The following is a 22,341-nucleotide window of genomic DNA, read 5'->3' on the forward strand; positions in this document are numbered from 1 at the left end:
AGGTGTTCAGTGCTCAGAGACACAGCCAAGGTGAGGAGGCTGAACCTAACCAGCATTGATCAAGACACAGAAGTACAAGGTGTTCAGTGCTCAGAGACACAGCCAAGGTGAGGAGGCTGAACCTAACCAGCATTGATCAAGACACAGAAGTACAAGGTGTTCAGTGCTCAGAGACATGGCCGAGGTGATGATCCTGAACCAGGCCACCACTAAGCAAGACACAGAAGGTGGAACATCACCACTGAACCAAGAAATAATAGATGACAGATTGTTCAAAGGGTTTATGGACTGATGAGAGGAGAATGACACTTGACAGACCAGTTGGATGGCCCATGGCTTGAGAAGTAACGGGCACAGACATCCATATGCACTCAGACACAAGCAAGGAGGAAGTGGGGTACAGCTATGGGCTGGGATTATTAAAGATAGGTAGTTGGACCTTTTGGGGTTAAAGATGAGCTCAAAATCAACTCCCAAACCTACTGCCAATTTTAGAAGACACTTTCTTCTGGCAGTGGTGGAGGAAAAAGTCTGCATCTTTCAAGAAAACTGGGATTTTTATGGAGGACATGCTCCATTACAGCAATGAAAACTCCACTTCTTGTGTGCCAATATGGACCTTAAAGCGTATTCGATGTTTTAACATTTCATAACATTTCATAAATCAATTGTACACGTGAAAATAAGCAACTCTGTAATATATCTTATCAGATACATTTTCTTTTATCTCTGCCAAAATTGATTGGTCATTATCAAAAATCTCAATTCTGAGGTAAAATCTGTATTCAGTGTAGACAGACTTTCCCATTACTGAGGTAGGAGATGGCAACTGCTACTGATGCACTTCTATGTAGATGGGAGGAGGTAAGAGTTAGAGACAGAGCTGATCCCTCCTCCCATCTACATAGAAGTGCATCAGTAGCAGTTGCCATCTCCTACCTCAGTAATGGGAAAGTCTGTCTACACTGAATACAGATTTTACCTTATTTTCATGTGTACTATTTATTTATGAAATAAAAATTAAAACGGCAGGTACACTTTAAAGATGAAAGAATATAGGTATGGCTACTTCCTCACGCCTCCTAAACTTTACTGAACACTTATGGGCCATTCTTAAACAGGAGATTTATGGTGAAGCAAGACAGACACCTTTGTGCTTGGTGCCAAAAAAGTTGATCATCAACAGATTAAAAGGGTTATATCACATGCAAAGTAAAATATTTAAATTACATTTTAATAAATAGATTTTGGAATAATAATAACTTCCACAATTTAGTGTGTTTAAATAAAATGTTCCTGTGCTGATACAATCTTATAAATGTGCCCCTGCTGTGTATTGTGTAATGGCTGTGTCTGACAGTGCAGGAACATGGTCTGATCATACCACAGCTCCTGGGCAGGTGAAGACGCTAAGGCCGGCATCACACTAGAGAGAAATATGGATGAGTGAGAGGCGTAAAAACCACGCATTGCACTCGGACCAATGATTCTCTATGGGGCAGCTTCCATCAGTCGTATATTTCTCGGCTGTATTTTACAGGCTGAGAAAATCGCAGCATGCTGTGATTGTCAGTGTATTCCTCCAAAAATACGCCAATGCAAGTCTATGGGGGCGAGAAAAATACGGATTACACACGACCAGACGTGTGACATGCGAGAAATACGCATCGGTGTCCTTTAACAAAAGCCGGCAATTCATTTTGCGATACAGTAAAATCACACTGACATGTTTAATCAAGAATAGATATATACACATAGAATACATACATATATATAAATATATATACATATACATGTCATTGAGACACACACATAAATATATATATTTCATAGAGTTCTACATAGCAGAATAGCCACTAAATCAATTGTCGGCTTCTGTAAAATCATTGATGGATTGCAGTGGGGGACCTGACTGAACAGCGGAGACGGAGAGGTATGTATATTGTTGTTCTTTTATTTTATTTTTTTTTACAGAACCATGCATGGCTTTTTTTGGATTAGCAGATTAATAAATGTTGTCAAAAACTTGGTGTGATTATTTCATTAAAATTCTTTTTAATTAATGCGTATGTGAGTGTCTTTTTTAACCCTTTACTACTATAGGATTAATAACGGATAGGTGTCTTATTGACACCTCTCCATTATTAACCCAGCTTAATGTCACCTTTCAAAAAGCAAGATTACATTAACCCATTATTATTAACCCATTACCCACCGCTACAAGGCAATGTGAATAGAGAGGCTAAGGGCCAGAAAAGGCGCATCTTATAGATGCGCCTTTTCTGAGGTGGCTGGGGGCAGATTTTTTTAGTCGGGGGGGGGGGCAAAAACAATGGTCCCTCTCTAGGCTATTAATACCTGCTCACACTTACTGGGTTTCCCTCTCTGGTGGAGAAATTACAGTGGGAGCTCACACAATTTTTTTCAACAAATTAACCCTTTAATTTAACACCTACATGTTCCCAATTTTACACACATACCCTAATCGAATTATTAGTCAAAGACATATGAAAAAATAATTGAAAAAAAATGGTTTACTGTATGTAAACCAGGTGTCATTTCATGTCTTGTTTTGTATTGATTTTACAGAAGCCAGCAATTGATTTAGCGGCTATTCTGCTATCTACAACTCTATGAAATATAAATATATATATGTGTCTGTCTCAATGACATGTATATATATATGTATTCTATGTGTCTATATCTATTCTTTCATTTGTGTTTTAACCTGTCATTGGGATCCATTATATGTCGATTTTTCAAACTGGCAAGAAAATCTCGGCATACGGATGCCATACGGATGTCATACAGATGTTTACATGCGCAAAAAATGCAGCAATGCCTTGCCAAAATATCACATACGTATTACTGTTCAGGGAACATTTCTGCGTATTACGACCATAAAATACAAACTGTATTTTTATACGAGAAGTATGACTCCAGCCTAAAGAGAATATACATATATTACAGCAGGGGATCACAAATTATTCTTTTTCTGAGGTAAAACATTTCTCTGCCTGTTTTTCAAGCTGTGCTTTACCTCAAAGAAATAACTGGCTGTGATCCCGTGCTGTCCTGTCTGTATACTCTTTTCTTTCCTCCCCTGCCCAGGAGCTGTGGTATGATCAGACCATGTTCCTGCACGGTCAGACACAGCCATTACACAGTACACAGCAGGGGCACATTTATAAGATTATCTCAACACAGGAGCATTTTTTTAACGCATCCAATTGTGTAGCTTATTATTATTCCAAGATCTATTGATTCTAATGTTGATTAAAATGAAGTTCCTTCATGGGAAAATCCCTTTAAGAAACTGACAGACGGCATGGATGGACAGCTTATTGAAAATGAAAATGAAGGGCAACTATATTGGTCACTGATATTTTTATGGAAATATCAGACATTTATATTTGTACATATTGAGTTGTTTGGTTTTTATTCTCACTTTCACAGATGAAAATAAACAATTGAGACTGACATTTTACATTTTTCATATAGTTGCATAAAAATTCTGCACACAGAGATATTCTCTTGGTTTTACGTTTGCCGTATTTTTGCGGGCCGTTTTTGCAACCCAAATAGATTTCTATGGGGCGGCAAAATCTGCCCGCAAAATTTAGTAGGAGGGCCGTGCTCCGTATGGCCGTGAGGGCCGTATTTGCAGGCGTGAAAAAATATCGAGCTTGCTCGATAGTTTTCATGGCTTATGGACACGGCCGCAATGCATTTCAATGGTACCGCAAAAACAACGTTTGCTTGTTTTTGTGGTACACCGTATTTGCGGATTACCATTTTCTCCCTGCTATTTGTTATAACAGGGAAAAACGGCGATCCGAGAAGGTTTTTTTGCGGCCCGTATTTGCAAAAACGGCAAAAATCCTGGCATGTGTAAAAGTAGCCTAAGAAAGAGAAAACCACACCTTTACTTTCTTAAATATTCAGTTTTTGGGTTTATTTAGCTTTTGGATAGACCAACAGTTCTGTAATTGTTCAATAATAAAATTCTTCATTAAAAACATACATTGCATAATAATTGTGCACACAGGGTACAGATATTCTATTACTCAAGTGACTTCCATTCAGCAAGCACTCATTTCTATGTCAATGACATTTTGAAGTGTTGTAACATTTCCAAAAACGAGAAGTGACAATTACTGTATCCTGTCTGAAACCTACAATGAAGAAATGGTCTAATTCAATCTGGAAGAAGATAGATAGATAGATAGATAGAAGATAAATAGATAGGTAGATAATAGATAGATAGTATATGTATTGGTATTTAGGCATTTAAACTTACTCTGCTTGTCCCTTTATGCTGTAAGGTCAAGCAATTTTTTCAAAGTGGTTTATGATCCATGTAGGTCTGCATAGTTGTTTATTTGTTAGTTTATTTATGGACTCCTGCTGTCTTAACTTAGTTGATTGATTGCTAATGAGGTAAAATAGTGAGATATCTTAGAGCTAGTCTCCTATATTTTGAGACACACCCTGGGGAAGCATTTGTGCAGGGGTTAGCATTTATGTACATTTAATCAAAGTACATTTCATCAAAGTACTTGGCAGTTATACCATGCCAGTTAGACATGGCAGGAGATAGGTAAGACATTTATACAAACCTATTCCCAGTACATTTGGACTACAACAATTATTTATCATATGCATTTGCATAATGTATGTCCTGTCTGCTGCATTCACTCACATCCACCTTTCTTGTGCTAACTTTTTTACACTCTATATATATTGGCCCCTCAGTCCTCTCCTTTCCTATGTATAGCACTCATGCTTTTTTCACATTGCTAAACAGAACAGATCCATTCAGTTCAACCATCCAACACAAGAGATGCTCTCACAAATCACTTAACCATCTGCTCACTTTCTATCCTCCTTCTCCTAGTTGCAGGAGACATGTCTCCCAACCCCGGCCCCTCATGTTATAGGAAGTCAAACCCCCAACTGCTGCACTCAGAAACCATTATACTCTTATTAATATTCCCTGCATGCCTTCTGTCTCTTTCAATTGTGCCCTTTGGAATTCTCACTCAGTGTGTAATAAGCTCTCCTTCATCCATGACTTCTTCCTTTCTAATTCTCTTATTTCCTGGCTCTTACTGAAACCTGGATTCAACAGTCAGACACCACCTCTACTGCTGCTCTCTCACATGGTGGACTACACTTCTCTCATACCCCAAGATTGGACAACAGAGAAGGTGGAGGTGTTGGTCTGCTCCTATCACCCAAATGTACCTTTCAGGTTATCCCTCAAGTACCCTCACTTGTCTTCCCTTCTTTTGAGGTCCATCATGTTAGACTCTACATCCCCTTCTCCATGCATGTGGCGGTGGTGTATCGCCCTCCGGGCCCCTCCCATCAGTTCTTGGATCACTTTGCCACCTGTCTTGCACACTTTCTGTCCTGTGACATCCCCACCCTCATTATGAGTGATTTCAACATCCCCATTGCTCTTCCCCTCTACCCATCTGCAACTCACCTTTTATCTCTAACCCCCTGTTTCGGCCTTTCACAGCTTACTAACTCACCAACACATGAAGACGGAAACTCCCTCGACTTGGTCTTCGCCCGGCTTTGCTCAGTGGATGATTTTACAAACTCCCCTCTCCCGCTTTCTGACCACAACCTTCTTTCATTCTCTATCAAGAACTGCCATCCCGTTCCGGTCACCCCTACTTTCCACACTTATAGAAACATATAGGACATTAACACCCAGAAACGTATAAAGAACTTGTAGTCATCATTGGCTCCTATTTCCTCCCTCTCATGTCCTGATTCTGCACTGAAGCATTACAATGAAACACTGCAAAGTGCCTTGGATGAAACTGCACCTCCTATACACAGAACAATACGGCACAGACGGCGACAACCGTGGCACACGCTGCAAACATGTTTCCTGCAGTGGTGCTCCTGGTGCGCCAAACGTCTGTGGAGAAAATCCAATCTACCCGAAGATTTCATCCATTATAAGTTGATGCTTAAAACATACAACACTGACCTTCACCTCTCCAAACAAACCTATTTCAACACCCTCATCACCTCACTATCCAATAACCCAAAACATCTTTTTGACTGTTTTCTTTCCCTACTCAACCCAAGAGTGCAGGCCCCAACCACGGATCTCCACGCTGACGGCCTGGCCAATTATTTCAAAGAAAAAAATTACCATATCCGATAGGAAATTATCTCTCAATCCCATCATACCATGCATTGTCCTCCCTCCCCCACTGCATCTAGCTCACTCTCTGACTTTGAACCAGTCACAGAAGAAAGAGTAATCAGGCTCCTTGCATCTTCTCGCCTGACCACTTGCACCAGTGACCTCATTCCGTCACATCTCCTCCAGTCCCTTTCCCCTGCTGTCATCGCTCACCTAACAAAAATATTCAACCTCTCTCTCTTTTGGTATCTTTCCCTCCTCATTTAAGAATGCCATCATACATCCATTATTTAAAAAATCATCCCTCGACCAAAACTGTGCCACTAACTATAGATCTGTCTCTAATCTTCCCTTCATCTCTAAACTCCTGGAATGCCTGGTCCACTCCCGTCTTATCCGCTATCTCTCAGATAACTCTTCTCAACCCTGTTGTAGCTGTTTTCGTTCTGACCCAAAGTCAGGCATGCCAGATCACCAGTGAGGCCAAATTAGGAGTTTACACCCTTAATTTTCAAGCGCTTGGAGAAAAAGAAAACTGCACACAGGTTGTGAGAAAGTCACTTTATCTGACGTAATGAAGCACAAGGCAATCTTTTATACCATTTACAACAAATATGTAACTCTATGGAGCTCATGTAGCCCCCACCGTCACCTCAGGGTCATACTTTATTTACCATGTACCCAGAACACGTAGTGGCTGACTATTGAGAACATATTTGATAAGAAGCATAGTTTCCTTGAAGAGGAGACTGGCAAACTGCTGTGTCATAAGAATAAATTCTAGCAATGAAAGACAAAAGGCAATTGAAAAATTAAAGGCAGTTAAAGGCAAACCATTAACCCTTCTATATCAATATCCCCCTTTTGTTACAATCCGGTTTCCGATCTTTACACTCTACTGAAACTGCCCTCACTAAAGTCTCTAATGATCTACTAACAGCTAAATCTAATGGTCACTACTCCATGATAATTCTCTTGGATCTCTCTGCAGCATTCAACACTGTGGATCATGAGCTCCTCCTCACTATGCTTTGCTCCATCGTCCTCAAGGACACCATTCTCTACTGGTTCTCCTCCTATCATTCTGACCGCTCCTTCACTGTATCTTTTGCTGGCTCCTCCTCCTCTCAGCTTCCCGTTACTGTTGGGGTTCCTCAAGGATCCGTTCTAGGCCCCCTTCTCTTCTCTTTGTATACTGCCCCTATTGGTCAAACAATCCATATATTTGGTTTCCAGTACCAATTCTATGCTGATGACACCCAATTATACACTTCTCTTGATATCATGCCTGTCTTTTTAGAAAACACCGGTGGTTGTCTTACCGCTGTCGCTAACATCATGTCCTCCCTCTATCTGAAAATGAACCTGTCAAAAAATGAACTCCTTGTGTCTCCTCCCTCTACTAATGTACCTATGCCCGACTTTGCCATTTCTGTGTGTGGTTTCACCATTACTCCCAGCAACATGCCCGCTGTCTTGGGGTCATACTTGATTTCCGAGCTTTCATTCACCCCCCACATCAGATCACTGGCTCGCTCTTGTTATCTGCACCTCAAAAACATTTCCAGGATTCGACCCTTTCTTACTTTCGACTGCAAAAATTCTTACTGTTTCTCTTATTCATTCTTGTCTGGACTATTGTAACTCTCTACTAATCGGTCTCCCTCTTACCAAACTTTCCCCTCTCCAATCTGTCTTGAATGCTGCAGCCAGGATAATATTCCTCGCCTATCGTTACACCGATGCCTCTACCTTGTGTCAGTCATTACACTGGTTACACATCCACTCCAGAATCCAGTACAAACTTATTACCCTCACAAAACACTACATGGCTCAGCACCACCCTACATCTCCTCCCTTGTCTCAGTCTACCACCCTACCCGTGCCCTCCGTTCTGCCAATGACCTAAGGTTAACATCCTCAATAATCAGAACCTCCCACTCCCATCTCCAAGACTTTTCACATGCTGCGCCAATTCTTTGGAATGCACTACACAGGTTAATACGATTAATCCCCAATCCCCACAGTTTTAAGCGTGCCCTAAAAACGCATTTGTTCAGACTGGCCTACCATCTCAACGCATTAATCTAACTATCCCTCTGTTGCCCATTCAAAATCTTTTACCATATCCAGGTTCCTCACATCATGATCTCACATGCTTTATGCATTTAATAGCCCTCTGTGTCTGTACTATTACATACTTAAGCTGAAAACCGGTTCATGCAGCATTACGTGAACACCCGATTCTTACACTTTGGCTGGTCCAAACAACGAAAGAAATTGTTACTGTCCACCTTTCGTGTCTCCCCTTTTACGCATAGACTGTAAGCTTGCGAGCAGGGACCTCATTCCTCTTGGTATCTGTTATAATTTATGTGATTATTGTTATGCTGTAATGTCTATTGTCTGTAGAAGTCCCCTCTGAAATGTAAAGTCCTTCGGAATGTGTCGGCGCTATAGAAGTAAAATTATTATTATAAATAGATAGCTAGAAATGGGATAGATAGATAGATAATAGATATATAGATAGATAATATATAGATATTAGATAGATAGAAAGATAATAGATAGATATTAGATAGATATGGGATAGATAGATAGATAATAGATAGCTATGGGATAGATAGATAGATATGAGATATATATACGTATATATAGATAATAGATAGATGTGGGATAGATAGATATTAGATAGATAGATAGATAGATAGATATTAGATAGATAGATATGGGATGGATAGATAGATAGATAATAAGATAGATAGATAGATAGATATGGGATAGATAGATAGTTAATAGATATTAGATAGATAGTAGATAGATAATAGATATGGGATAGATAATAGATATTAGATAGATAGACATAGATAGATAGACAGATAGATAGATATATAATAGATAGATCTACGGTAGATAAATATAAATATATTGACAGAAAGGCATGAGGAGATAGTTAAGGATAGAGAAGAAACATAAATAATAGAAAGATGAACCGATAAATATGATGGATAGAAGGCAGAAAAACATATAACTAGATAGACAGATGATAGAATGACATGAAAATATGAAATAATGTTACTTAGCTAATAGATAGATATGAAAATATGGATAAATGATAGATATGAAATACATAGATGAAAAATATGAAATATGAATAGGATACATAAGTAGATGAATAGGATACATAAGTAGATAGATAAAAAGATAAGCAGATAGATAGGATACATAGATTGATCACTCACTTGATATATTTCTTTTCAGCTTCTCTCAGGGCTTTCCCCACAGACTGATAATTTGATTTTTCAGGGTCGCTCAGGAGAGGTTTGTTGTCCATAGTGGACATGTTGTGAGGTCCAAGCAGAGTCCTGTCCAGTTACTTCATGCTGCTGTAGTCCTTGCTGTGCTGAGTGGAGGACTGTGCATCAGAGGTGGATTCCCTCCACTGGGGAGGGTCAGTGTCATCGCTTCCTCATTGCGTAATGAAGGAAATCTGCACTTGTTACATTTAGTGGATGTCATGCAGCTGATATGTCATGCAGAGGTCCTGACTGTACAGGGGGAAATATCTCATCATTCATGACAAAAGTGGGGATGTGAAGGGTTAAAACTAAAATCAGAGCTGAAGTTGCGTTTTGTCCACTCTCTGAAGGTTTCGTTTCTCCATTTTGTTGCTGTAAGATACATTTTTGTAATTGGGATGGGCTGTCATGAAACCAGACTGTTCCCATCAGGTGCAAGATAAGGGAGTCGGGGGTGTAAAACTCTGAAGAATATGCCATTATACTACTTTCTATTTGGATACGGACATATATGTAGTTTCCGGTTTTCTTGCAATACTATTGGCTTATAAAGTGAAATGATGTTATTGGTAGTTGAGAACTTTGCATAATTAAGCAAAATGTTATAAAAGAAGTGACTAAAATAAAGGGGCTTGGCGATCTGTCTCAATCCTCCTGTACAGAGACCCTCGTCTCCGTGTGGTCATTTGAGTTGCTAGCAAAACTCTGTGGATCAATTTGGAAATCACTGGCTCAACTGTGAAGGGTTAATTTAGCCCTCCCTAAATAGCTACCCTGACAGGGAAAACCACTTGTGACCTGATCAAAAGCATAGTGCCCAAAGGGAAAGGGGACACTGCCTCTGGCAAGCCTGCTTGGACAAAACAAAATTTTAATTTTGCCAAAATGTACACACTTAATTTGCATTTGCTAGGTGGAAACTGTGAACAAGCTGCTGTTGACTGATCAGTTAGGGTATGCGCACACGATCTGGAGTTGCTGCGGATTGGACACTGTGTATATCCGCAGCATTCAACCCGTGGAGTCCAGATGTTACAGCATAGTGTATGAGATTTTAAGAACTTCCATGTACACTCTGCGTGCACAGACGCCTGCAGCTCACCCATGGAGACAGACATGCGGCGCGTCTCTCCAGACCGCAACAGGTCAATTTCTCTTTTCCACAAAACAAAATTTCACCATGACAATCTATTGGACACAGTGAATCTGCACAGTTCAGTGATCAAATGCCGATTAACCTGTGTTCAATAGACGTCAGCGCTTTGGACGCAGCAAACATGCAAACATCGTCTGCACATACACTTAGACTAACTCTGTATTATGGCTACAACCCCCAAACCATTGGTGGATGTTATCATGGTTGGTTCAGTGTTGCCATAGTTAAAGGGATCCTATAAAAGTGTCTGTATCATGGTTGTCTCAAACGAATAGCGAATCTATCAATAGCATCTTGTTGACAGTTACTGTGGTTCCACATAGCATGAAGGTATTTATGTGTTAACCTAAAGGCCCCTTTACATTTAGTGATGCACCAGCGATCCCGACAACGATATGACCCGGTCAGGATCGCTGGTGCATCGCTAAATGGTCACTAGTGAGCTGCCAAACAGGCAGATCTCACAGCGATGCAGCAGCGACGCAGCGGTCGTTACTTACCTGTCAGACGAGGCGATCCTGACGTCCTCCCGTCCGCGTCCAGAAATGGAGCTGCGCGATCAGCGACAGACAGCGGGGGAGCCGGTTGGAGGTAAGTATCACACATAGCGATATCGCTAGCGATATCGCTGCTGCGTCACCAAATCGGTGATGCTTTAGCGATATTGCTAGCGATATCGCTATTTGTAAAACCCCCTTAAATGTAGCACATAGGTATTTATGAGTATTTGAATGTTCACATAAGGACCACAGAAATAATTGGCCTCAGTGGTGACATTTGCATGTATAGTCCATGACCCATGTCGCCAGATTTATGTAGGTAAGTGAGGACTGAAGACGCAATGGTCAGCCAAAGAAAATTAATGCAGCTGATGAAAGACACATCAGGCTTACTTTACTTTGAAATCGGAAGCCATCAGCTCAGAACTTAACATACAGTCAATGTCATTTAAGAAATATCTTAAGGCTATGTGCCCACGTTGCGTGTTAAAACGCACACTGAAAACCGGACTCCTTCCCAGAAATTGCGCGTTTTTTTCTGCACAATTTCACCGCGATTTTACCGTGATTCTGTTCGCGATTTTGCCGCGATTTTCTCAAGCACTTTCCAAGCGATTTGAAGCATCGCTTGGAAAGTGATTGACAGGTTGGTCACACTCGTCAAACATAGTTTGACAAGTGTGACCAGGTTTTTACTATTGAGGCCGCCTATGCGGCATCAATAGTAAAGGATAGAATGTTAAAAATGATAAAAAAATAAAAAATCGGGGTATATTTACTTTCCGATGTCCCGCGCTGCCATCCCGGGCCACAGCGTTCCCAGTAATGCCTTGCGAGACCTGTGATGACGTTGGTCTCGCGTTGCTATAGCGATCTCACGAGACCGCTAGAGTCACGCGAGACTACGTCATCACAGGACCTTGCCGCAAGGCATTACTGGGAACGCTGAGGCCGGGAATGCAGCGCGGGACGTCGGAATGTAAATATACCCCGATTTTTTATTTTTTATTCTTTTTTTTACAGGGGTATGGTACCCAGGGCCTGGAGGACAGTCTCCTCTCCTCCACACCGTGGGTACCAACCGCACATGAGACGCTTAACTTCCCGCATGGTGGGCATAGCCACATGCGGGAAGTAAGCGATTCTCATGCATTCCTATGGGTGCGGAATCGCGGCAATTCTTTGCGATTCCGCACAAAAGAATGAGCATGCTGCGATTTTTTCCGCGATGCGATTCCGCCGCGGAAAAAAGCGCAGCATTAGCACAGCATGTGCGGAATGCCATAGGAATGCATGGGGTGCGTTCTGTACACGATTTTTAAACGTTTTCGCGGCAAAAACGCTTAAAAATCGCATCGTGGGCACACAGCCTAAATATCTTCAGTGTAAACAAGAACAAGGAGTCCTGGAAGTAATGATTCTACCCCATAGAGCCCTGATCTCAACATCGAGTCTTTCTGAGATTGCATGAAGAGACAGAAGGATTTGCTTCATACCCAGAAGATCTTGGGTCAGTGCTACAAGACGTTTGGAACAACCTTTCTGCCGAGTTCCTTCAAAACTTGTGTGAAAGTGACTGAGAACTGATGCTTTTTGAAAGGCAAAGGGCTATTACCAAATACTGTAATTTATATATTTCTTTTTTTTATTCATCTTGCATTTTGTTAATTGATAAAACTAATCTATTAACATTTGTGTTTTCTAAAACATTATTACTTTGTAGCAATATTCCCGTACCTGCCTAAAATGTTTGCACAGTATATATAGTGTCTTGCAAAAGTATTCACCCCATTAGCTTTTTACCTATTTTGTTACATTACAACCTGTGTTTAAATATCTTTGTAATCCGATTGTGTGTGATGCATCAGCAGTAAATAGTCTAAGTTGGTAACGTAAAGTGATAAAAATACAGGCATAAATTACATATTTGGGATCAAGTAACTAAATATTGCATGTGCATATTTATTCATCCCTTTTACTACAAAGCCCCTTAAAATTTGTGATGCAAGCAATCACCTTCATAAGTCACATGCTTAGTGACAGGATGTCTGCCTGTGTATAATCTAAGTGTCACATGTCTGTCAGCATATACACATCTTTTCTGACCTTTTCTGAAAGGCCACAGATGCTGTAACATCATTAAGCAAGAGTCACCACTAACCAAACACCATGAAGACCAAGGAGATCACCAAACAAGTCAGGGATTAAGTTGTTGAGAAGTACAAGTCAGGGTTGGTTTACAGAAAAGCATCCCAATCTCTGATGATCTCCCGAAGCACCATCAAATCCATTATCATCAAATGGAAAGAATATGGTGTGGGGATAGTGACTTGACGGACAGACGTGACTGGCAGTAGGAGGGCACGGTTTGTACACCAGAGACAGAGATTGCCAGGATAGAAGGGTGACAGCTAGGAAAGGCAGGATAGGAGGGTGTAGTACTGAGAAGTGACCACAAGATGGCAGGGGAGATTAGTTGAGGACTTTACAGCAGCTTATGGCTCGAGAAACGCACAGTCATGGGGGGCGGGGAGATAAGAACCCAGGAGGGGACTTCCCGGTGAGAGAGGGGATAAGCAGGAGTGGCTGGGGTTCCAGAGAGTCAGTCTCGGGAGGAGCTTAGCAGAAGAAGGTGGAAGACAAAGAACAGAGAAAGCTCGGCCAGGGGACTGACAAAGAGGACAGTCAGGGGGGTGGCCCTGACACGATGTACCGCAGGACAGGCGAGGTGACGTACCGCAGGACAAGTGAGGCCCCGGGAGTACCGACGGGACGGCGACCTCGGGCAGGTGAAGCGCTGGCGGTAGATGGGTCTAGGACAGCCCCAGTGAAAGATCCACGAGGGACGCCAACACGACTAAAGACAGGTGAAAAGGTTCCCGGGCTTAGAAACGGAGAATTGTACAGGCGGCTGCGGTGCGTGGCAGTGGTCGTCAGGAGGACGACGAAATAAACCTGGAACTGTTACAACTGGATTCTGTCTCCGTCTCGTCTGTACCTCGTCTGGTAAGCAGCGGTCTTCCCCCCAATCCCGGCCCCTACCACAATGGTACCACAACAAACCTGCCAAGAGAGGGCCGCCCACCAAAATTATCAGCCTGGGCAAGGAGGTCATTAATCAAAGATTCAGCATACTGACCAAAGGTAACCCCGAAGGAGCTGCAGCGTTCCCTAGCAGAGACTGGAGTACAGTATCTGTCCATACGACCACAATAAGTCATACACTCCATAGATGTGGTCGTTATGGAAGCGTGGACAGTAAAAAGCCTGTACTTACATACACAAATTGTAAAGCTCTTTTTGAGTTTGCCAAAAGACATGTGGGATACTACCCAAATGTATAGAGAAAGGTGCTGTTGTCAGATGAGACCAAAATTGTACTTTGGCTAAACGCTATGTCTGGCGCCAAACCAACAAAGCTGAAGAACCCCATCCCAGAGTGAAACATGGTGGTGGCAGCATCATGCTGTGGGGATGTTTTTTGGTAGCAGGGACAAGGCAAATGGTTCAAGTCGAGGGGAAGATGAATGGTGTGAAACAGAGGGCTATTCTTGAGCAAAACCTCTTTCAGTCTGTCAGTGATTTGAGACTGGAACTGGGAGGATTACCTTCCAAGACAATGACCCAAAGCATACTGCTAAAGCAACACTCAAGTGATTTAAGGGGAAACGTTTAAATGTTTTAGAGTAGCATAGTCAAAGTCCAGACCTTAATCCAATGGAGAAACTGTGGTCAGACTTCAAGATTGCTGTTCACTAGAGGAAACCATCTAACTTGAAGTAGCTGGAGCAGTTTTGCCTTGAGGAATGGGCAAAAATCCCAGTGGCAAGATGTGGAAAGCTTATAGAGACTTATACAAAGTGACTTACAGCTTTAATTTCTGCAAATGGAGATTCTACAAAGTACTGACTTTAGGGGGGGTGAATAGTTCTGCACACTGAAGTTTTCACTATTTATGTCCTATTTGTTGTTTGCTTCACAATAAAACGAAAATCAAATGTTCACAGTTATACGCATGTTCTTTACATGAACAGATACAAATCCTAAAAAAGAAGAGTAAAATTCCAGGTTGTCAGGTAGGAAAATATGAAAAATGCCAAGGAGGTGAATACTTTTGCAAGCCACTGTGTGTGTATGTACATATTATATTATTTTATATTATAGTATTTATTTATATATTATATTATAATTTTATAAATATATATATATATATATATATATATATATATACTAGCTGAAGAGCTCGGCGTTGCCTGGGCATAGTAACCAACTGTGGTTAGTTATAACAAATTATAATGATTATATTGCACATAAAAACATTTCACATCATATATTCAACACTACAGATTTGCAACACAAATTAACTAAACGATTACCCAAGTATTGATAGTATTTTATTTTCAACTCATTCAAGAGCCTTTTGATAAACAACATGTTTGGTTTTTCCTTTCGGTGCAAAGATGAACAGATTTTTGGCAGTTCCAACTCTTGAACAGATCAGTAATGTTGGCCATCAGAAAAGTGGGTCGCCCTCCCAGGGCTGTGGGGTACTCGGTACCGGGCCGGTATCAGTGGGATGTGTCACAGCAGCGGTGACCCGGACCGTGGCCCTGGGCGCCCAAGTAATAGGAAGATGTGAATGTAGTTAGATGAATAGTTCATGACGCCACCAGTGGTGTTCGGCAAGGGAGGTGTTAAGCCGACGCTGCATGCAGATCCGCTGGGACTGATGGTATGTGCAGCAAAGATGTAAAAGCTCCCCACAGGTGAAGCTATAGTCCTAGGGCAGTGTAGATGTGATTGGCACGGGGATGTAGCGGTGCCAGAAGGGTAGGAAGCAGACAATGACACAGCGGGGTGCAGTTTCTGTACCTTTACTTGGCAAATGCAGTCCAGGATCCTGATCACAGATGGTACCAGAGCAGGCCAGCCTGGAAGCAACTCAGCAGATGGGCTGTGCAGTCTTCTTCCTAGCGCTTATTTGAGGTGTCTCCAGTACCGAGTTGCACTGAAGTTCCTCCTAATTCTCTTCCCCTAGCACTCCTCGTATGGCAGACAGCTGTAGCCGCTATTCCTCTCTCGGCTCACTCCGTGCTCTTGTGCCTCCGAGTCTTAAATGGGAGTAGTGCATTCACAGCCTCCTACTCCTCTGGTGTGTGTTGCAGGACCTTCAGTATCCATACAACCGTGGAGACCAGGCTCCAGTTCATGCGCTCTCACTGGAGATGAGCCTTTTCTCCCTGCTCGATCTCCGCGCTTCTTCCTCACATCTGCACACTTCACCCTCCTCAGACTAACTAACCACTCCTCCCTCTTTGCCCTCAGAGAGCACTCCTCCCCTTAATTCCGGTTCAGAGTCCCCCCTGCTGGCCTGGAGTGGAACTGTGTTGCATGTATAGGTTAACTGCGAGAGAGACCCTTCACTGCTTCCAAGCCTGGCATTACCCTCCTTGGAGGAAGGCAAAGCCACTGTGGCGGCCATACTCCTGGGGGCGCCACATTAGTGCAAGTCAGCACTCCTGGGCTGATGAAAAACATATCAAACATAGAAACAATATGAACAATTATAAAGGTTACAAGATTTGAAAAAGGGAAAAATTTACAAAAACCAAAAGCTCCAAAAATAGTCCTATGATGATAAGTCCAGCATCAATGACCATGGTCCATTCCTGGGCAAATGGTGAACTATTTACAAGGTAAGTTTTTGACCGCACACAGTCCTGTGGTTCAGTGTCCATGAAACAAGGTAAAAACTGGAAAATTCAAAGGAAACTCTTACAGAATACCTGTAGGCACAAAACATGAAAACAGTTACATATATACATACAATTTCAACATTTACATTTACTTATCTATACGCGATATCTGATGGGCGGTATACCTTGTGTAGTACGGGTGGACCTGCGTAACACTGGTGTGACTGGAAATCTCTGTTTGTCTGGTGCTAACTACTGGTGTAGTGTGTGATGTACTGGATACACTACTGGTGGTTCTGTGTAGCACAGGGATACTAGATTGTCTAGGAGCTCTTAGACTCACCATGGGTATAACACATTCGCCACTGGCAGGGCGAGGGTTCTCTGGCTCCACTGCTGGTGTGGCATCTGCTGCCTGATTTTCCTGATTTTCAGGATTTTCTTGAGTCACGTCTTCCTGTGCTACCAATTGGGGAAATGTCAACACTGGCACCACTATAGCATCATTTACTTTAGTCCAATTTGCAGGGAATTCTCCAAGTATGGTGCTGACCTTTTCTTCTATGGGTTGGATGTTATTCTGTTCTTCCATTCTTTCTCTTAACTGGTCAGGGCATAATTTCAAATGATCCCTTGATACGGCTACTGAGGTTTCTCCACCGTCTTTACTAATAAGGCACACCTTGGTATTGTCGAAATTTGAGGGTAGAATGGTGTAGGGTTCAGCTTCCCATTGGTCATCCAATTTATGCAATCATCTTTTCCTTTTTAAGACTTGTTCTCCTGGTGACAAGGGAACGGCAGGCGCATTTTGATTGTAAAGCTTCTCCTGCTTTTGTCTTGCCTGAGCTAGACTCTTTTCCACACCCTCTTGAACTCTTCTGTACTGTTGTCTTTCTGTATCCCAGTCAGCATCTGGTGACGTTACTTCAAGTGTCAGGACTCCCATGTCCAAATCAATAGGCAGCTTACCAGGCCTCGCTCTCATTAGGTAGGCTGGGGTACAGTTGGTGGAATTCACAGGGATATGGTTGTTGAGGTCTACCAGATCTGGCAACTTTTCTGGCCACAGAAAAGGCAATGTCTTCAGTAGGTCAATCACTTCCTAGTTCATCTTCTCACACATGCCATTGGTCTGTGGATGGTACGGGGTTGTCCGGATCTTCTTGCAACCATACAAGTTACAGAATTCCTGGAATACTTCTGCTTCAAAAGCTGGACCTTGATCTGTAAGTACTCTTTCAGGATATCCATGTGGTCTACAGAAGTGTTGTTGGAATGCTCTGGCTGCTGTCCTGGCTGTTTGATCTTTGACAGGCACAGCTACCAGAAATCTTGAGTAGTGGTCCACAATGGTAAGAGCATAGATGTAGCCTGACCGGCTTGGAACCAGCTTCACATGGTCCAGGGCTACCAACTCGAGTGGCTGTTTGGTTACTATTGGCTGCATAGGAGCTCTCTGGCTGTTTCGATCCTTTCTGCGCAGGTTACATTGTCCACATTCTCGGCACCACTTTTCAATGGCTTTCCTCATACCAGCCCAGTAGAACCTCTCCCGGAGCAAGGCTTCCAACTTCTTCCATCCGAAGTGTCCAGCTCCATTGTGGTATGCTTCCAGGACCATTGATGCCTCTCTCTTTGAGACTACCACCTGCCAGACCAGCTCATGAGTGCGGGCATTGATACTCCTCTGACACAGCTTTCCTTCATAGATGAACAGCCGGCCTCTTTCCTTCCACAACTTCTGGGTTTCTTCAGGAGCATTCGATTCTGGGCATGAGTCAGCTTGTGACAGTAGCTCCTTCACCAGGCAGACTGCAGTGTCACTATCTTGCGTTTCTGCCCAGTCATGATGGGGCAATGGATTCAGGGTGACCTCCTTCAAGCCAAACTGTCTGTTTCTCACTCCTTGAGCACGTTGGGCCGCAAGTGGCCGGTGGAAGGGAAGCAACTCTATTTCTTCAAGAGCCTCTGGGTTTTCTCCTGCATCTGGCAAGTTAGGCATCCTGGACAGCGCATCAGCATTGGCATTTGTGTGCCCTGCTCGGTACTTGATGGTGAATTCATAGTTAGATAGCCGAGCCATCCATCGCTGTTCCAGTGCACCCAGTTTTGCAGTTTCCAAGTGAGTCAACTGGTTGTTGTCCGTGAAGATGGTGAACTTGGCTGAGGCTAGGTAATGTTTGAATCTTTTGGTGACAGCCCAGACTATGGCAAGGAACTCCATCTTGAAGGAACTGTAGTTGTCCGGGTTCCTTTCAGTGGGACGCAGCTTCCTGCTGGCGTAGGAGATCACTCTTTCTTTTCCATTCTGTACCTACAACAGTACTGCTCCAAGTCCCACGTTGCTGTCATCAGTGTACAACACAAAGGGCTTGTCATAATCTGGGTAGGCCAGAACTTCATCACCTGTGAGAGCCATCTTCAGTCAAGTGAAGGATCTCTCCAACTCCTCAGTCCATTCAAAGGTGGAATTTTTCTGTTTGGTCTTCTTGGACTGCCCCACCAGAAGATTTTGCATAGGGGTGGCTATTTCAGTAAACCCTTTGATGAATCTTCGGTAGCAGCCTACCAGTCCAAGGAATTGGCATACTGCATGGAGGTTGCTGGGCTTCTGCCAGTCCCTGATGACTGTGACTTTGTCAGGATCTGGTGCCACACCTTCTGCACACACCACATGACCGAGGTACTGTACCTTAGGCTTCAGGAGGTGGCATTTGGAAGGCTTCACCTTTAGGCCAAAATTGGACAAAGCCTCAAACACTTCAGCCAGGTGTCCCAGATGGTCTTCATACGTCTTGGAGAAGACAATGACATCATCAAGGTACAACAGGACTGTCTCAAAGTTCATGTGTCCCAGGCAGCACTCCATCAGCCGTTGAAATGTTCCTGGAGCGGTGCAGAGCCCGAATGGCATATAGTTGAACTCACAGAGACCCATTGGAGTGGTAAATGCTGTTTTCTCCTTGTCTGCCTCTGCCACAGGAACCTGCCAATACCCACTAGTGAGATCCAAGGTGGAAAAGTAGTTAGCAGTTTTAAGTGCAGCTAATGATTCCTCAATTCTAGGTAATGGGTAGGCATGTTTATGTGTAATGCTGTTAATTTTCCTGTAATCAACACACATTCTCATGGTACCATCCTTTTTCTTTACAAAAACTATGAGAGCTGCCAAGGGGCTACAACTGTCTCTGATAACCCCAGCTTCCTTCATCTCTCTCAACATACTTTTAACACATAGGTATTGTATTGGGGGTATAGGACGGTACCTTTCTTTAATGGGTGGATGATCTCCAGTAGGGATATGATGTTGAACCCTTTTGCCTGCCCAAAATCTAGTGGGTGTTTACTGAATACCCGCTCATATTCTTGTGTCACTCTGTAAACCCCATTTTTCTGGTATGAAGGTGTAGAGTCAGTCCCCACCTGCAGTTGCTGGCACCACTCCTCTGGCTGCTTCACAGAGTCATTGTCCTCCACCCGATCAGATGAGACCAAGGGCTCTGCTGCCTGCAATGAGTTGTTATTAACGGTGAGCAGCTTAGCAACTGTGGCGTACCGAGGTATTGTGGCCTCCTCCTCCCCACAATTCAAAAGGCGTACAGGTACTCTCCCTTTTCTGACATCAACCACCCCTCTGACTGTTAGGAAAGTGGGTCTGCTATCAGAGTATGCTGGTTCTACCAATAATAAATAAATAAATAAATAATCTTTATTTTTATATAGCGCTAACATATTCCGCAGCGCTTTACAGTTTGCACACATTATCATCACTGTCCCCGATGAGGCTCACAATCTAAATTCCCTATCAGTATGTCTTTAGAGTGTGGGAGGAAACCGGAGTACCCGGAGGAAACCCACGCAAACACGGGGAGAACATACAAACTCCTTGCAGATGTTGTCCTTGGTGGGATTCGAACCCAGGACCCCAGCGCTGCAAGGCTGCAGCGCTAACCACTGAGCCACCGTGCTGCCCACGCCTGGTAGTCTTTCCCTCTGAGACCTATGGCTGCCCGACATCAAACCAACATTTCACATCTGGGGGGTATTGCAATGGGGAAGGGATCACTCACTCTGACACTGCCAATTTCTCCGCCAGAGAGTTCTACCTGTTGTCTTTGCATTAGGGCTCTGATCTCTTTCTGCAGGACTCGTTGTTCACTGGAACCAGCAGTCTCAGCCACCTGTTGCAACAAGACAATAACCTCGGAAAGACAATTTTCAATTACATTGGTACCAAGAGTCATCATGGGATTACATTCATGTCGATCAATATCCACAACTATCAGGCCTTGAGATTTTAACTCTACTCTACCCACTTTAACAGTAATTTCTTTACATCCTACTTGGGGTAAAGACTGGCCATTACTGGCAACTACTGTTAGTTCATCAGTTGGGCCACGGGTGAGTTCAGAGTCAGCCCAATACCGCTTGTAGAGGATATAGGGCATAGTGGTCACCTGAGAGCCAGTGTCCAGCAAAGCGTTCATGGGGATGCCGTCAATCACCACTGGAAGGATCGGTCTCCCACCAACATACTTGGCTCTCCAGTTCTTTGGGCCTGGGGATCTTATTCCTGGGGGTTGGCCCTCTGCCCCAGGGGTTGCTCATTTAAATGAGAGAACCTGGCGATGTGGCCTGTCCTGCGACAGTTACGACAGATGGGACGTCCGTCCGGGTCATAGCGATCGTTGATTCTCCCTTGGAGTGGCGGAGTCCTCTTCTTCTGGAGCCACGGGACATCCTCTGGACTGGAGGCAAGCTGGATCTTCTCCTTGGAGGACACTTGCAGGGACTGCACAGTTTTAGTAAGTGCAGCCATTCCTTTGGTCAACTCCTGGACCTGAAGACGTAGCTCTTCAGTTGGATCTTTATCCAGAGTCTGTGCATCAGCCTCCACAGGGATGGAAGCGAAAGATGTTGCTTCCTGGTGGTAGGTGATCGCTGGGCGCCTCGGGGGCGCTGGACGGCTGTCAGTTGGCTCCAGCAGTACCCGAATAGCCCTGTCCTTGAAATCAGCAAAGTCCAGATCAGGGTTTTGCAGGGTTATGATGCGCAACTGTCCTCTGTGGGTACTGGATAGGAGTCCTTCAATGAACTGCTCCTTTAACAGTTTATCTTCTTCCTTCACACTGTCAGGATCAACTTGCTTAACTGCTCGCAGCGCCTCCTGCAGATTTAGAGCATAGTCCCTTATACTGTCCTGCGCTCTCTGCTTGCATCCAAAGAATCGCATCTTGATTTCAGCTGCAGGGCGGGTGTCAAAGGTGCTTCTCAGCTTGGCTAGAATCTTTTTAACAGTCACTTTGTCAGTGTCCTGCCAGGCTTTTACCTCTCTCTGTGCTGCACCCGTTAGTTGTCCAATAAGGATGTTCACGTTCTGGCTTTCAGACAGGGGGTATACTTCAAACAAACTGCACAGTCTCTCTTTGAATTCACTCAGGGTATTTGACTCAACGAGTACTGCGGTAGCCACGCGGCTCCCGGAAGGTAGGGCATAGACAGCGGCATTATGGAG

The 22,341-nt window shown here is 43.5% G+C and overlaps 1 protein-coding gene across 1 annotated transcript in view; it reads right to left on the reverse strand.

The window, feature by feature from the left end:
- LOC141046623 (solute carrier family 2, facilitated glucose transporter member 6-like) overlaps positions 1-9,701 on the reverse strand; it is a 45,742-nt gene extending 36,041 nt beyond the window's left edge. The window contains exon 1 of the mRNA XM_073541151.1: positions 9,415-9,701. Coding sequence (XP_073397252.1) covers positions 9,415-9,515 — 101 coding nt within the window. The 5' untranslated portion in view covers positions 9,516-9,701. The remainder of the gene's footprint in view (positions 1-9,414) is intronic.
- Between the last annotated feature and the right edge of the window lie 12,640 nt (positions 9,702-22,341).

This window comes from Dendrobates tinctorius, unplaced genomic scaffold (genome assembly GCF_039654945.1).
Source record: "Dendrobates tinctorius isolate UK_male_01 unplaced genomic scaffold, ASM3965494v1 ptg000120l, whole genome shotgun sequence".
Classification (NCBI taxonomy): Eukaryota; Metazoa; Chordata; class Amphibia; order Anura; family Dendrobatidae; genus Dendrobates; species Dendrobates tinctorius.